Source organism: Aphis gossypii, chromosome X, assembly GCF_020184175.1.
Source record: "Aphis gossypii isolate Hap1 chromosome X, ASM2018417v2, whole genome shotgun sequence".
Classification (NCBI taxonomy): domain Eukaryota; kingdom Metazoa; phylum Arthropoda; class Insecta; order Hemiptera; family Aphididae; genus Aphis; species Aphis gossypii.
The window spans coordinates 11995047-12011632 of record NC_065533.1 but is presented as its reverse complement, the minus strand read 5'-3'; the positions used below and the strand labels follow the sequence as shown (position 1 = coordinate 12011632).

Sequence of the window (16586 nt, the reverse complement as noted above, 5' to 3'; positions counted from 1 at the left end):
CAAAATTACAGTCACTAATTTTAGATCGCTTTTTAGTGCATATTGTATTAAACCAAATAAAGTAACGAGTAATTAAGTAATTTAGTAATAATTATTACTACAAAAAAGTTACTCAAATAATATATAAATTACTTACAATAAAATGTAATTAAATTATCATCAAATTACTTACAATAAAATGTAATTACTAATTAAATTATCATTAAATTACTTAAAAAGTAATTTGGTTATGGTAACTTGTAACTTATGTTAAGCTACTCCCCAACACTGATGTAGTACATGGTCAATTTCAAAAATTAAAAATTACGAAATTTGAGAACTATTTTGAATTAGAAATTCATACAAATTTTCAATTCATATCTAAAATTTGAAAATTTAATACAAGATTAAGTATTCTATGTATTTCTACCTTAAACAAAAAAAACCGGGAAAGTCGCTCTGCTGCTGTAGCTGTATATAGGTAGTAGGTGTCGATTGGGTAGGTCATCCATTATAAAATTATAAAATGGATATGTTAAATTTGAATTCAATAATAGATATCACGTACACGATCTGTCAGCTTAAGACAATTATATTATTACATTTATATTGATATTAATTTTAAGTACCTATATATTTGTTATAATTTAAAAAGTCAAGTCATAGATATTTTAAAATTACACCAGTTACTTAGATTGGCATTTTCTTTACATGATTTAATTTTCAAAATATTTTGGTATTATAATGCTATTAATAGTCGTTTGAAATATTAAATTTTGTTCATTTTTTTTTTTTAAATAAAATAAATATCGATAAAAATTTTTTGGACTAATCAAAAAACTTGAAAATTGAATACAAAGTTCATTGTAAGTTAGTCTTATAGTGATTAAAAAATTATAAAAATACATTGGCACAATTTTTTTTTATAAGCGTTTGAAGTTCAAATATTGACAAAATTATGATAATCTGCAAATTATTTCATAGTTAAAATTTAAAAAAATTTTATTAGTAGCTAAGAATTGAAAATCGAACACAAAATTTTCCATAAGTTTGGTCTACAATAATTGAAAACTTGAGTTCAACAACCAGACATCTCCATATTATGACATCTCCGAAGTCCGAAGAAGTCTTGTTGTTGTACCAATAAATAAAACAGACATCTCTATTTGTATTATATCTCCGTAATTAATGATCAGATATGTCTGCTGATTTTTGCACCAATCGACGGATAATTTTTTTTTTTTATTGGAATACACAAAAAAGTAGGTAATTTTCGAAAAAATGGAGATGTCAGGTTGTCTCCGTTCAGAATCGCTTTTCGTTTACAATGATACCTATCATTGGATTCAAATTTAATATATCAATCATAGTGACCTACTATAGATCAGAGCGTTACTCTTTTAACCACGCTTTTTTACATTTAATGTAATAGGGGAAATAATAAAATATTCCTCACTGGACCCCGATCTCCCCTACATATTAAAATAATTATTTCGTACCAGATGACGTAGACGGTTGATTTTCAACTACTGAATTAAATTTGAATGGAACTGCCTTTGGTTTTAGTTTTTTTTTTTATCGTACGCATAAATAAAATCATCCGGGCTAAAATGTTCTTGGCAAAGGTATCTACTGTATAGCTTTTCCACGTCCAGTGATAGTAAACTAACATTACCTATTAAATAATTGGTGATAATTACTCAAGTCAGTACTTAATTTGATATTTTAGAGTGAATTTAAAATACATAATAAATATTATCTTGTAATTATTTGTAAGTATATTATTTACCAGAATTTATTGCCCAGATTTCAGATATTATTCTGTCTTTTGGAAATCGAAACATGCTTAGTCCAGGATACTTAACTGTATTTTTTAAGCAATTAAAATACTGGCATTTATTTCCAGGCATTATTAAAAACAATATAAATCTCAAATAAAAAATAATAAAATTGGATGGTACATCGGTTTATAACATGGAATTATGGAAACAATATAATATTATTTTGTTTGAGACGTTAAACTACGAATGTCCATTCGTGAACTGTTCAACTGTTCAAGTGTAGCACTGTAGTAGTGTAGTGTATACAATAAATTGTAATAATAGGCATTATTATTTATTAATAATTATGGGCATTATAATATTGTCCTGTGCAATCTAATTTAAAGGCGTCAAATTTATTAATAAATATCATAAATATTGAATAACAATGCTGTCGGTCGCCCGCCGCCCATAACCGGTACTAAGGCAAGGTAAGTTCTCCACCGAGCTGACAGCCACAACAACAGCGCTCTGTAGCGGCTGACAGCACAGAATCGGTCGCCACTATTTTCTACGGCATGGCTTATCTGTCTATTATAAAATCAATGATATAACTAATGAAATAATAATAATATAATTTTATTTATTATCATTACAATTTTGCTATCTAGGATCCAATATATATACCTACAAAGGTGTTCATTAAATATTTTATTGATTATATTCTATAGATACTGCTTATATATCTATTATTAGAATACTATATTTGGATAATAGTGAAATTATGAAAAGCATTTTTTTTTTGTTAATATATTAAAATATTTATTTTTTGAAAATAGTAATAAAATGGAAAAGGTATACATATTAAACAAAACATAACAATTTTTTATACAAAATAATAATAAAAACTTATTTTTTCTCAAAATATGAATTTTAAAAGAATATAAATTTATCAATAAGTAATGTAAACAATATTTTTATGGCATAGTCAGTAAAAAAGATTTAATTTGAAATTTTATATAATTAAAATAAAACAAAAGTTTATATATAAATAAAATTAAATAACAAATAATAATAGTACATCACAAGCGTGAAAATTACAAAAAAAAAACAGACCAATTAAATGAGTTTCCTTTTGAGGTCCCTCACTTTTGTCCTTAGTGATACTAAGGACCGAGGAACCTTATTAAAAGGCGATCTTTTCATCAAAGATAATAACCCTTGACTGGTATTCAGTATTTGATCCTTAGTTAGTATAAGCATTTGAAGAATTTTTTCTTCTTCTGAGGAATATTTTGTTTTCGTAGGTGACCGCATTTTTAATTCATTACAACCGGAACGTAAATTGGTTGTTGGCGAAATTGTTGTTGGTAAATTGACCACAGATGGATTTAATATTGTTGTTTCGTCTTGGGGAGGATCAACTAGAAAAAAATAAAAATAATGAATAAAGAACGTAGATTTAGCCTATTTTTGGATAGATTTTATCACCGATTGGATTTCCCGTGACAGCGTCGACGAATAACTCACGCACAATAGGTGCTTTTGGTACACCGGCACCTATGTCAGCTGTAGATGATTGCCTTTTTGCGGCACCACTGGTCACAGATTGACTGATCTGACGAAGCACGGATGCATTATATATAGGTACTGATCTATATACGATGTCGGCCTCCGGTGCGGAACTGCCGGCACCGAATGGATAATGCACTTTTGTGTCAAAGACATATGGATTGACACAGAACGGCTTTGTCTTCCACACTTCAGCCAGTTCATTTAGTCTTTCCTTGAATGAGTGAATGCTCTACAACAAAAGAAACAAAAAAAAAATTTTTTAAATAATACAATTTTTTAAAAATTAAAAAAATTATTTTTTAACATGTATTTCATATACATACATCTGACGATGCACCTTCTTGAATGCTCGGTCTCATGGTTTCCTTAAACAAAAAAAAAAAGGATAAAAAAAATTTAAAATTAAAAACAAAAAAGTGGGCAAGTGGGTACCGTTCTGCTGTACATTAGGGGGTGGGGTGGACCTCGGACTAGGGTAGGTTAAATTTGAATGCAATCATTGGTATCATTGTATACGAAAAACGATTCTGAACGAAGATGATTTGTCAGCCTAGGATATAATTTCCAGTGGTTGGTGAAAAGGTGTTTTATGTTTTATTGGCCTGAATACACCAACATTTAAGTTCTTTTATAATTATTGTAAGCTAAACTCATGAAAAATCTTGTATTAAATTTTCAACTCTTATAGCTACCTATACAAACATTTTTATGAATTATACCTACAAAATAATTTGCAAATATTCATAATTTTGACGAATTTTCAAGTATTTTGATAGGGCCAAAAAAATTTTCAGAAAAATTGAAAATTTCAGTTGTCTATAAATAGCTCAAAAAAAACTCAAAATATTTTGAAAATTAAATCATGTGAGGAAAATTTCAATCTAAATGACTGGTAAAATTTTCAAGTATTTACGACTTATACTATTTGAATAACAACAAATATCAAAAATCGTTTGAGGCTAAACCGTTATTTAACGCGGTTTTGTAAAAATTTAAATATCAAACACTCATAAAAATTTTTTGTCTGAATCCGGTAGAGTTTTTTTTACAGATATTTGAAGAAAAATTTATGGAGAATCTTGTACCAAATTTTCAAAACTTAGTTATAAAAGAAAAAATTTTTACGATTTTCCAACCACAAAATTACTTGCAATTTTTCGCAATTTTGACATATTTCGTATAAATTCGAACTTTAAGCACTCATAAAAATAATTGTGACTAACGATTTTGGATTTTTTTTATCACTTTAAGAACAACTTATAAGAAACCTTGTATTAAATTGTCAAGATCTTCTGATCAGCCAAAAAATTTTTATCGTTATTTTAAAAAAAAAATACTTAGAAAAATTGAAAATTTCAATTGTCTATAAATAGTTCAAAAAAAGTCAAAATTTCGTTGAAAATTTAACTGTGTATGGAGAACGCTAATATAAATATTTGGTGAAAATTTCAAGTATTTACATCGATTAGTTTTTGAGTTATAGCAAAATAAAAAATTCGATTTTGACGAAAACTGGTTTTGCGTAAAAATTCCCGTTTTTCCGTCATTTTTTTTTTTTTTTTTGTTTTTCTCGATTCATTTCAAAAATATTGAAAATTTTTAACTTTTGACCCCAGTACCAACTAGATTCAATTTCCTTTTCAAAGAGGGGCTGAAGTCAAAAATCGAAGCATTTTTACTGCTCCAAATGTTGTCGACAGACACAAAAAAAAAAAACACACATCATTGTAAAATTAATGCACTCATCACTTCGTTCAGAATCTAAAAAATATAAATCATACCTCATCAATGTCTTGATTGTTGATTGTTCTACCTAAGAGGTGAAACCGCCCGGCCTCAGCCATTTCAGCCTTTGTAGCTTTGATAGATTTAGCTCTTAAATCGTCATTTCCAACGAATACCCAATCAGATCTGCAATACATTAAAAAATAAACATTAAGACAAAAAAAAAACATTTTTTTTTTTAAGAAACTTACAATCCGCAGTGAGTATTTGGGAAAACATATACCACTGGTATAACTTCAAGTTTTTTAACAATTTGTGCTAAATTTAACTTTACCAAATTAAAATCTCCTCTCTTTAAAAATAGTGCTTTTATTATGTATAAACGGTACGAATGGGGAATAGTTAATCTGGAGTACAAATCTTCAGCTGAGATATTTCCTCCTATAGACAGGGAACCTATTGTACTATCCGATAATTCACCATACTCTCTGACTAACTTTTTAATCATAAAACATTGGGATAAATTTACGGCCGGTGCCATGCCACAATCCCTGGATACTATGTTGTACAATAAAATTATCCAATGTTCAGCGGCCTGAAAATAGAAGCAAAAAAAGACAAAAAAGATTCAAACAATTGAAACGACCCAACTAACTTCGAATGGGCAACAGGACAGGACATCGGCAGTCACGATACCAAATGATCTTGTTAAATCCTTCCTAACATAGGGCCCGATGGGCACATGCCCAAACAAATTTATTTGATGGAATTGTATATTAAAACCAACTGCAGATGGATTATACCGGACAAAGCCGTCGTCGTCGCGTCGACTCTTCCGACGACGGCCCGGTACAATCTGCCTACAGGGAAACAATACCGATAATCGGTTGGAATCCAAAAACTGAGATTCCCCGAATACGTGAAATCTCAAAATTAATTCAAAATCATAAATATCAGCCAAAACCTAAAAAATCAAACATAAAAATTACCAAATTTATTAAGGCAAACAAACCCAACATAGAAATACGAAATATTGAAAAAATTATACGAACGTTTCTATCCAGTTTTACTGTATGAGCAATGTCTATGGCCTCCTTCAGTTTTCGAAGAATGGCAGTTATTCTCGAGTCAATATAATATGGCCAATTTTTGGATGAATATAACAATAAATTTTCTGATAAACAAAATTGGACCATCCGGGATCCATACGTTGACAACAATGATATTACGTCACTGGAATTTTTACCAGACAATACACATTCTAAACGAACGCCACTCCCCGTGACGGCGTCCGATAGAAAGTCTGACATAGATGATAAAAACTGGCCCACAACGTCATCTAAATCTCTAATCTGAGCCATTTCGCTGTCTCTCAAATCTCTTCCACCAAGCAACAGCCAGGTAACAACCCCGATCGTACCCAACCCATGACGAAGTATATGTACGGCGGGGTTATATCCCTGAACATATGTACAATTTGGCAATAAATTATAAATTACAAAATTATAATTACAATTTAATATTTTGAGTTTATAATGAAAACAAAAATTACTTGGTGCATTGGTTTCGGAAATCCTTTGAAATAACCTTGGTCGTAAGAACCAAGACCATGGTAAAATCTTGTCTTAGAAAAGGCCTGCAATATGTTGGTCCTTTTAAACATTAACGCCCTGCATATTGACTTCATCCGAAGATTCACGGCAGCATGCAACTGCACTATTTTAATAGTAGGGTTAAAGAGATCTAAAAACCTACTAATAAATGTAACAGTTGCATCTGGGGGCAGTTGGAGACCATGAGCGGCACAATAAAATCTACATTTCATACATAAAATAAAAAAAAAACAACAATCAATGTATTTCGTTTTTTACGCCTATAGAAAAACAGCACGTAAACAGCTTACTTCTAACTATATGGAGTAAAAATTTGTCCTTAAAATTAAGAGAGAAAATAATTAAAAAAAGTATAACTTGCCTGTAAATCAAGTCGCTGGACAGGATAAAAATTTTAAATGGACTAAATAAAAATGTTAAACCACTCGTTACTAACAGAATTTAAAATGTTAAAATAATATTAGAATTTAGTGGTCAGTGACAGTATAAAGTCGTTAGTATCCTAAAAAACTAATATACTTTTACACGATAAAAATACAAATTATAAGTTTATACATCAAATCATAAAAGCAGATGCAGACGTAAACACGGGTCGCAAACGGATGACGATGACAATATTGTAAACTTTGAACAAGAACGCTTGTTAAGTTATAAGTTATAATAATTCAACATGTCCTGGAATATCATTAAACACTTAATATGTGTTTAATCAAATCCAAAAACTAAGATTATTGGGAATATACCTAACCTAACCGTCTTGGGAATACTTGAATCTTTTTACCAAAAACAAAAGATGTGTAACAGAAATTAATAATCAAGATGAATTATGTTGCCCCCGTGCTATTTTAGTTGGATTATCGTACAAGACTGCTGATATATTGGAACATAAATTAACCGATAGCCAAATAAAAGACCTACGGAATGGCAGAAATTGTAATGTCTGTAATTATTTGGTAACACTGTTACCACAGTTATAATTGGTTATAATATTCTATGTATATATTTTCATGTATAACCTTTAATTATGTGTATCGTTAAATAAACTTCTTTCGTATTGTAACCGTTGAGTGCTCACTGCTTGCGTTATACTATGTAGCCTCGTGAAATATTACATTGGCGACGAAGGGATATGTGAAAACCACGTGAGTAATTTTGTTTTCAAAACCGCTAGTTTTTTTTTTTGAAAAGGTCAAAATGTCTACTAGTGGTAGTGTTAAGAGATCTAACTCGAATAGTAGCATAGGGCTAACTGGTCAGATTTCTGAATTTAATTTTAAAAACGACGATTTTAGTGCGTGGATTGAAAGATTCGAATTATTTGTATTATTGAATGAAATTAATGTACATAAGAAAAAATTAATGTTTCTCACGTTTTTGGGTAATGACGGTTATTCATTAATTAGAGACCTGTGTATACCTAGTAAACCTACAGATAAAACTTATGATCAATTAAAGGAATTGTTGTCAAATTACATTAATCCGAAACCTAATTTGTTGACTGAACGTTATAAATTTAAAGAGAGGAAGCAGGGATCTGATAAAACGATTCACCAGTTTATAACATCTCTTAAAAAACTTTCACAATTTTGTGAATTCGGTGCAAATTTGGATGATTCATTAAGAGACCAAGTTGTATATGGTATTAAAAACGTTAATATTAAAAAACGTTTGTTGTCCGAAACTAATCTGACATTCAAGAAAAGTGTGGAGTTGTGTTTGTCAATGGAAGCAGCAGACAAGGATGTATCTAAATGGGAAAGCCAAGAGTTGAATTATCAAGAATTTATGAAGAAGAGCAACAAATCAGCTAAGGACAGTAGGAAAGCAAGTCAGAAAGCAGAAAAGAAGGAATCATCGAACCACAAGGGTGTACCTGGCAAGATGGTTTGTTATTGTTGTGGTGTTGTTGGTCATACTAAACCAAACTGTAAGTATAAATCATATTCTTGTTCAAATTGTTCTAAGATAGGTCATTTAAAAAAAGTATGTAAATCTAAGGTTAAAAAAGTTAATAATTTGGAACAATGTAATATTGATATTAACTTGGATAATTTATATAATTTAGAAACTGTTAATGTTAATTATGTTCAACCTTATTGTGTGAAATTGAGTGTTCAGGATAAAATTGTTGAGTTTCAAATAGATACTGGGTCTAGTATGACTGTTATGAATGTTAAAGATTTAAAATTTTATGAGATTGAATATTTGAACAAAGTTGAACAGTCTAATATACGGTTGAAGGCTTATAATAATACAGTTATTGTGCCTTTAGGTATATTAAAAGTTAAAGTTCAATATAACAATGTTAATAAAGAATTGGAAATGGTTGTGGTTAAAGAAGGTGGTCCTCCGATTCTTGGTCGAGAATGGTTAACTGAATTGAGTATTCCAATGCATTCAGGTACTTACTCATTATGTAAATTAACATCATACCAGAATGTGGTACAAACATTTCCATTTGTTTTTAATGATATTTTGGGTTGTTATAAGCACAAAATGTTTGATTTAATTCTTAAAAAAGATTTTAAACCTGTTTTTATTAAACCTAGAGTTTTACCGTTTGCTTTAAAGGATAAAGTTAGTAATGAGATTGATAGATTAGTTAATACTAAATTGTTAATTCCTGTAACAAATTCTGATTGGGGTACGCCTATAGTCCCTGTAATTAAGAGTGATGGAACTATAAGATTATGTGGGGATTATAAAGTTACACTTAACAAGTATTTAGAAATAGATAGGTATCCTATTCCAAGAGTAGCTGATCTAATGAATGTTTTTCAAGGTGCTGCAAAATTTTGTTCGTTGGATTTATGCCAAGCATATCAGCAATTGTTACTGAGTGAAGGAAGTAAAAAATTAACAACTATATCTACTCATAAAGGGTTGTTCATGTTTAATCGATTACCATATGGTATAGCTTCAGCTCCAGGGTTACTACAGAGAGAAATGGAGAGGTTACTTAGTGGTATACCGGGAACTGTATGTTTTTATGATGATATTGTAATAGCTGGGAGAGATGACAATGAATTAAGTGAGAGATTGTATATTGTTTTAAATAAACTTTCAGAGGCGGGTTTAACGGTAAAGAAAGAAAAGTGTAAATTTTTTAGTGATCATGTTACCTTTTTAGGTTACAAGGTAGATAAAAATGGTCTTCATATACCGGATGAAAGGATTAAAGCAATTAATAATGTGGCAATACCCAAAAGTACACAGGATGTGAAGGCATTTTTAGGTTTGGTTAATTATTATGGCAAGTTTGTAGAAAATATGTCTACTATTGCTGGTCCATTATATGCATTGTTAAAGAACAATACTAAATTTGTGTGGAATTTGAATCAGAGTAATGCATTTTCTAAAATTAAGGAATCTATTTTATCCAATAAGGTTCTGGTGCATTATAATCCACATTTGGAACTAATAGTAGCTAGTGATGCTAGTCCTTTTGGTGTGGGAGCTGTGTTATCACATAAAATGTCAGATGGATCAGAAAAGCCTATTGCTTTTGCTTCTAGAACGTTGAATGAGTCTGAAAAAAATTATTCTCAAATTGATAAAGAGGCTCTAGCTTTGGTTTTTGCTATTAAATATTTCCACCAGTTTGTGTACGGTAGAGAATTTATTTTGAGGACTGACCATAAACCTTTAGTCTCGATTTTTGGTGAAAAGAAAGGAATTCCTCTTATGTCAGCTTATAGATTACAGCGTTATGCTATATTTTTATCTGGTTATACTTACAAAATAGAATTTATTAAAGGTATAGAGAATAGTAATGCAGATGCTTTATCTAGATTGCCTTTAAGTGTTACTAGTAGTAACGATTTAGAGTGTGATAATTTTTTTATTAACATGGTAACTACAAATATTAAGTCTGACAAAGCAATTATGTCAAAAATTAAAAATATTTGATAACCGACCGTTTACCTACCGCGATATAGAAAACGTCGAAAAATTGTTGAACATTCAAGTGAAAGTCGTGAATGTGGATAATTTTTGTGAAATCGACTACTCGGGAAATGAAAATAGAATTAAGATTTATCTATTGAAAAAAAATGATCATTTTCATACTATTTATTCCATGCCTTCGTTTAAGGAACGTGTATACTACTGCGAATTATGTGATACGGGGTATAATAATAATAAAAATAAACACGTGTGTAAAAAAGGACCCGGGCTAAAGTGTAAGCTGTGTAACGAAAAATATCATATCCATGACTTCAGAAAAGAAAAAATTTTTTGTCAAGAGTGCAACCGTTACTGTGTCGATGTCGAATGTTTAAGAAAACATAGAAATGTTTGCGATAAGGAGTATAAATGCAGTGGATGTAATTTAATAGTACAAATAAATGACCACACACACAATAGCGTTTGCGGATATGGAAAATGCCATAATTGCAAACAAGAAAACATCAAATTGTGTCTACATGAATGTTTTATGCAACGAAAAATAGGAAAAGGAGGATATTGTGTGGAAGCCTGCGTTTGTAACAACAAATCATCAGAAAAACGGAAAGACTACGTTCACAACGAATTATATATTTTTCGATTACGAAGCCCAACAAAACACAGGAACACACATACCAAATATGGTAATTGCGCAAAATTTTGAAGGTACAAAATATGTGTTTTCGACAGATGACGTGGCCACGGCTAATGATAAATTTTGCAAATGGGCAATAAGTAAAGATATGAAAGGAACAACATACATAGCACACAATTCAAAATCATACGATACATATTTTATAATACAATACATTTTAAAATACATGCCAACAGTCAAATACGAAATAATTCGTAACGGGACAAAAGTTATGATGCTCGAAATAAAAGAAGGGGGCTTGAACATAAAATTCATCGATAGCCTTAATTTTATACAGTCTAAACTATCTGACTTCCCAAAAACGTTTGGACTTACAGAAGCGAAAAAAGGATACTTTCCACATTTTTTCAATACTCCAGAAAATGAATGTTATATAGGACCTTTACCGAACAAATCTTATTACGGCTATAATACTATGACAACGAAACAAAGAACAGCTTTTATAAATTGGCATGATGAAATGACAAATAACAATTATACATTTAATTTCAAAAAAGAGTTGGAAGAATATTGTAATTCGGACGTTGACATTCTACGAAGAGGATGTTTAGAACTCAGAAAACAATTTTTAGACGTGTGCAACATTGACCCCTTTAAATACATAACCATTGCGAGTGTATGTATGGCAATTTATCGGCAGAGTGACTTGTCAAATTCCACTATAGCAGTCGTTCAAAATGTGAAAAAAGAGAAATTTTCAGACGAATCAATCAAGTGGTTGAAAAGCAAAATATTAAATGGAAATAAAAATATAAAGCATGCATTAAACGGCGGAGAAGCTGTCATATGCGGTGCTAAAGTCGACGGTTATGATGTGTCGGAAAAAAAAGTATATCAGTATCATGGATGTTTCTGGCATGGCTGTCCGGATTGCTTCAACCCTAATGATACAAACCCCTTTAATAAACACTCCATGACCGATTTATACAACAACACAATTAGACGGACAACTCAATTGAAAGAAAATGGGTACCAAGTTGAAGAAATATGGAGTTGTAAATGGAGAAAGCACGCCGATTATAAACAAATGATGCAATATCCAGATGATGTGATTGAGCCACTAAACCCACGAGATGCATTTTTCGGAGGAAGAACTAACGCTACAAAATTAATGGTTAAAAATAAAAAAATTAAATACATCGATGTATGCAGTTTATACCCGACAGTAATGTATTATGATAATTACCCCGTAGGCCATCCTAAAAAGATTTTTAATCCATCAATTAAAAAATATTCGGAATCAAATTGGTATGGTTTTATCAAATGCAAATTATTACCACCGACCAATTTATATCATCCCGTACTTCCGATAAAATCTAAAAAATTAGTATTTACACTTTGTAATCAATGTCATCTTGATAAAATTAGACAGTGTACACACAACGCTGATCAGAAGTCACTTACAGGAACTTGGACCACAGACGAAGTGCAAAAAGCTATAGAGAAAGGTTATAAAATACTAAAAATTTATGAAGTGCAACATTTTGAAAAAAAATCTAATACATTGTTTAAGGAATATATAAAACGATTTTTAAAAATTAAGCTAGAAACTAGCTCTTGGAAAAATGACTATCGAACAGTTAATGATTATATTTTAGCAGTAAAAAATGCAGTGGGAATTTATTTGGATGTAGAAAATATAAAAGAAAATCCTGGATTAAGAGCACTTGCTAAAATATGCCTAAATTCGTTTTGGGGTAAGTTTGGACAAAGACCTAATCAAACAAAAACCGAGATCATATCAAAACCGGACAGATGGTATCAAGTATTGTTGGACAGTAAACTAGAAATTGAAAACATAGTGTTTTTGACGGATGATTTAGTCGAAGTGTCTTATAAACAAATTAACGAATACGTCGGAAACGAGCATAATACCAACATTTACATAGCAGCGTTCACAACATCAAATGCCAGATTAAAATTGTATAACATGTTGGACAATCTCGGTGAGAAAGTAGTGTATTACGACACAGATAGCGTATTTTATATTTTCGATGATGTCGAAGTAAAGACAGGGTGCATGCTAGGTGAATGGACTGATGAATTAGGTCCAGGTGTACATATAACAGACTGGGTGTCGACTGGTCCTAAAAGCATAGCACACACAGATAACGAAAACCGGACAACAACAAAAATAAAAGGATTTTCTCTTGGTTATGAAAATATTCAAAAATTAAATATGGACAGTATGAAGAAAATAATGAACGACGAAATAAAGGAGGTACAACTACAATTTCAACAAATAACCCGAAATTCCAAAACTAAGCAATTAGCAACAACATTTACATCAAAAACTTTCAAAATGGAATACGACAAACGGATGGCTATGTATTCGGAAGGTGACATAATAGAAACGTTACCATGGGGGTACTTGAACAACTAAATGTTAAAAATTATTATACTGTGTACATAATATATATATATTCTATAATTTATTGTTATTGTCATGTAAATATCTGTGTGATTTTATTTTTAATAATATTATACCATGTTATATAGTAAAAAATAATTCAACAATGCTAAAATATTATTATTATTATTATTATTATTGTTTATTTAATTAATAGAATACAATCTTAAACATTATAAACATACCATTTTTTTAATGCAAATACTTTATACAATGTACATTGTTGAGGATTAAAATCCATATGAAAAATACAACATGGTAGTGTTTCTCCGTTCAATCGACTAAGCCGTGGACATTCTAAGTTTTCAATGTTGAAGACGGTAGCGTGCGGCATGAACTCTTCGATAATTTTTTGTTTCTGCAAACCTTTGACGTAAATTCTATCAAATGTTAATGATTGAAATATTTTCTGTATTTCTCCATACTCGATATCACTGTATTCCAATGATAAATCGTGTTGCAACCGTTCAAGCCAACTGTTTACGCTTCGACTTTTTGCGTCTTGTTTTAAAGATGTATGTTTAAATATAAAGTGTTGATGGGTCCATGTTTCAGTGTCTGCTATAGACATTTCTTTAATAAAATACTTGTTGTTGACTCCGAGAATGCAATGAATGTCCAAAATAGCCGAAGACATATTGTTAAGCTGACTCACCGTATGGAATATTGAAAAATAATTTCGTGGTACCAAGCACATTCACTTCTGAACATTGACTGCAATTATTTTTTAATTTCATTCTTATTTATCCATGAATTATGAGAATTGTTAAACCCTATCCATTTAACATATATCTGATTCCCCTTCTTTTGTATAATTTTTTCGATTAAATAATCATTAGGAAAATTTGTTTTAGATATTTCTTCGGTGTAAAAACAACCGGCTATTGGTTCATCATGATAATCGTGTAACTGATAAGTGGGTGGTTCTGTTTTGTTTATTTTTACTATTGTGAATATTTCTGTTGACCAATTAGGTAAAAATTCTTTTGTAAAAACTCCTTTCTGAGTGCTTATTCGAACTTTATCTCCAACATGAAATTTTACTTTCCTATTAACGATTGTGCGTTGTTTCAAAGTCACTAGTGCAGGATTTTCTTCCGCCTGGACTGGTATCATCCCGATCGTTCTATGTTTTGAATTGTTGTAATTATCTATCAGGATGGGTAAAATATATAACCATTTATGTGAACCCTGAGCAGTAAACTCTCTATACATGTTTGTTTTTAAAGTTCGGTTAAACCTTTCTACAAAACAAGCTTTCGTCGTTGAATATGTGCTATACTTTTTTATATCATGCTTTGTCATTAACATGTCAAATTTCAAATTGTAAAATTCTTTTCCATTATCTACCTGCAGCAGTTTAGGCGATCTACTTATAAGTATTTTTGACATGGCACCGGTCACTTCGCAAGCCGTTTTTGTTTTTAATGGAATAGCCCAGGCGAATTTCGTGAAGCAGTCAATCACACAGAGAATATACTTGTATCCATTGTTTTTCTTTGAAAGTGGTATCATCTCGACCAAGTCTGCCTGCCATAAATCGTTTTTTCCGTACACATTTACTGTTCGTTTAGTATAATTTTTCCTAGCCGGTCTGTGAAGTTCGATTGCTATATCACGTTTAGACATTAGGTATTTTCTTTGTTATACCGGATTCATAGAGTTCTTCAAAAATAGATAATATTTCGTTTGAAACTCCGGTGTTTCCCGCAGATTGAGAGGCTAAAAGAAGTCTTAATCTATCAACCAACTCATTCGGATCATTCCAATATACTAAATTATGCGTTTGTAATTGCACACCGGCCCCCGAGGAAAATAGCTTACAAATAATTTGTTTATACTTTGCACCACCTTGCTTAATTTTTGTACCTTCCAGCGTTAAATGTGCCGATGTTTGAATAAGTATTGATTTATATGTATTTAAATCACTATCAGTATATTGCATTGGATATCTAGAAAACAATAACTCAACAAGCCCCGGTGTTAGCTGATAAGATGAATCATTGATAATTATTTCATTGTTTTTAAATTTTACTTCTTCATGGCCTATTTTAATAACACCATCAGATTTTTTTCTTGGACCATATATTTTATCTTTCTCACATTCTTCTAATGACCGGTAAGTTCCCGTCCGATTATCGGTAGCTAAATCTTCAATTGCATTCGAAATGTCATTATCATTACCTGCTTCGGAAGTTTGTGGTGTTGGCGATTGGTTATGTAATTTGTTCAGAGGCTCGATTATTGGTTTAAATGTTTGTGATACATAAGATTGAATGTCGGCATCACCTCTTTTTAATGCTTCAAATTTACGTTTAATGTTTTCCTTAGCAATAACTAATTCGTTCAACACTGTACTATCGTCTTCCATGGTTAATATCGTACTATAGTGTTTTATATAACGACAAACGTGTCAAAACCGTGTCGATATCGTCCGTTGTCACGTTCACAGTCCTTACTTATTACGACGAAATTGAATCTCCCCTTACTCCAACACAAAGTACAAAACTCTTTAAACTCGGGATAATTCATATCACCAGAGCAGTTTTCCATGTAAACGTGTTTTAAATTAGTCTCATCTTGCTTGAATAATATTATCATGTTGCTATTATCTCGAATAAGTTGTTTTGGTATGCGTGCGAATGATTGTGCCAGATAGAACACATCAATGTTGTTATGTCTACAGCGCGTGTAGTAAGAACGTACAATATTCTGATTTTCACATAAAATATCGTCAAATATAAAAACAGAATCTGGTAATGCTTTTTCTGGAGGGATAACCTCATCGTTTTCATGAAAAGTGAATAACTGTACTCCGTCCACATCTTTTAAAATTTTACAAAGCATTTTATATTTAGGTTGATCGAGTGTTTTCGAGTATATATAAACGTTATGAAATCGTATACCATTGATATTAGTCAATA

At 30.8% G+C, this 16586-nt stretch overlaps 3 protein-coding genes across 3 annotated transcripts; 1 reads left to right on the top strand and 2 right to left on the bottom strand.

Moving 5' to 3' along the window:
- Positions 1–5322: 5322 nt before the first annotated feature.
- On the bottom strand, positions 5323–6493 carry LOC126552150 (uncharacterized). The gene is made up of 2 exons (XM_050206764.1): positions 6092–6493; positions 5323–6003 (listed from the first exon to the last, which is right to left on the bottom strand). The coding sequence occupies exons 1-2, from the start codon at positions 6398–6400 to the stop codon at positions 5668–5670; spliced, it is 645 nt and encodes a 214-aa protein (XP_050062721.1). The 5' UTR covers positions 6401–6493; the 3' UTR covers positions 5323–5667.
- Positions 6494–11238: 4745 nt separating this feature from the next.
- On the top strand, positions 11239–13517 carry LOC126552342 (uncharacterized). The gene is made up of 3 exons (XM_050207032.1): positions 11239–12366; positions 12796–13326; positions 13440–13517. Exons 1-3 carry the CDS (start codon positions 11239–11241, stop codon positions 13515–13517), a joined length of 1737 nt encoding a protein of 578 aa, XP_050062989.1.
- Positions 13518–15283: 1766 nt separating this feature from the next.
- LOC126552341 (uncharacterized) lies at positions 15284–16033 on the bottom strand. Its single transcript, XM_050207031.1, has one exon. The coding sequence runs from the start codon at positions 16031–16033 to the stop codon at positions 15284–15286; it is 750 nt and encodes a 249-aa protein (XP_050062988.1).
- Positions 16034–16586: the final 553 nt, after the last annotated feature.